At 64.6% G+C, this 554-nt stretch overlaps 1 protein-coding gene across 1 annotated transcript in view; it reads right to left on the bottom strand.

Annotated features, from left to right (window-relative positions):
• The window catches only part of CATIP (ciliogenesis associated TTC17 interacting protein), a gene marked incomplete at its 5' end in the record, with an annotated part of 2,092 nt that overhangs the window by 1,194 nt on the left and 344 nt on the right, over window positions 1-554 (bottom strand). The window contains 2 exons of the mRNA XM_029084211.1: window positions 15-58; window positions 229-320. Of these exons, the coding sequence (XP_028940044.1) occupies window positions 15-58; window positions 229-320 (136 nt within the window). The remainder of the gene's footprint in view (window positions 1-14; window positions 59-228; window positions 321-554) is intronic.

Genomic DNA, 554 nt, shown 5'->3' with positions numbered 1-554 from the left:
GCAGCAGCCCACACAGCTTGGCCCGGCTGTAGGAGAAGCTCCAGTACTGTGGCTCTGTCTGTGGAGAGACCCGGCCACCTCGTGGGACAACCACATCCCCATTGTCCCCAGGGACAGCACCCCACGGAGCCCGGGGACACCCCTGGGTGGGACAGGCCAGCTGTGCCCCCCATCCCAGGATGTGACCCATCTGGGGGGCAGAGGGAAGAGATTCCTCCTCAGCCTCACCTCTCCCTCCTGGAGGCTTTTTGTGACAGTCATCCCATGCTGGTGGCTCACCATGTGGGTCCTCCTCTCTATGGGGTGTGGTCTGAGCTGCGGGAGAGGTGGGGGCACAGGGTGGAGGGCAGAGCCAGGGCACCCCCCTCTCAGAGGTGGCACACCCCAGCACCCCTTTCAATCAGGGTACCGCACCAGATGCATTGTGGGAAACTCCCCACCCCATCTGCCACCCAGAGTAGGGGATGGGGACCAGGCTGGTGGGACAGAGCTGGTGTCTGAGCTGGGGAGGGAACACCAGGCTACCCACAGCGACCTTGCATGGGGCGCAGCCC

The sequence above is a fragment of the Antrostomus carolinensis genome, unplaced genomic scaffold (assembly GCF_000700745.2).
Source record: "Antrostomus carolinensis isolate BGI_N321 unplaced genomic scaffold, ASM70074v2 scaffold42733, whole genome shotgun sequence".
NCBI lineage: Eukaryota > Metazoa > Chordata > Aves > Caprimulgiformes > Caprimulgidae > Antrostomus > Antrostomus carolinensis.
The sequence above is the reverse complement of the archived record's forward strand: the minus strand, read 5'-3'. Positions and strand labels throughout refer to the sequence as shown.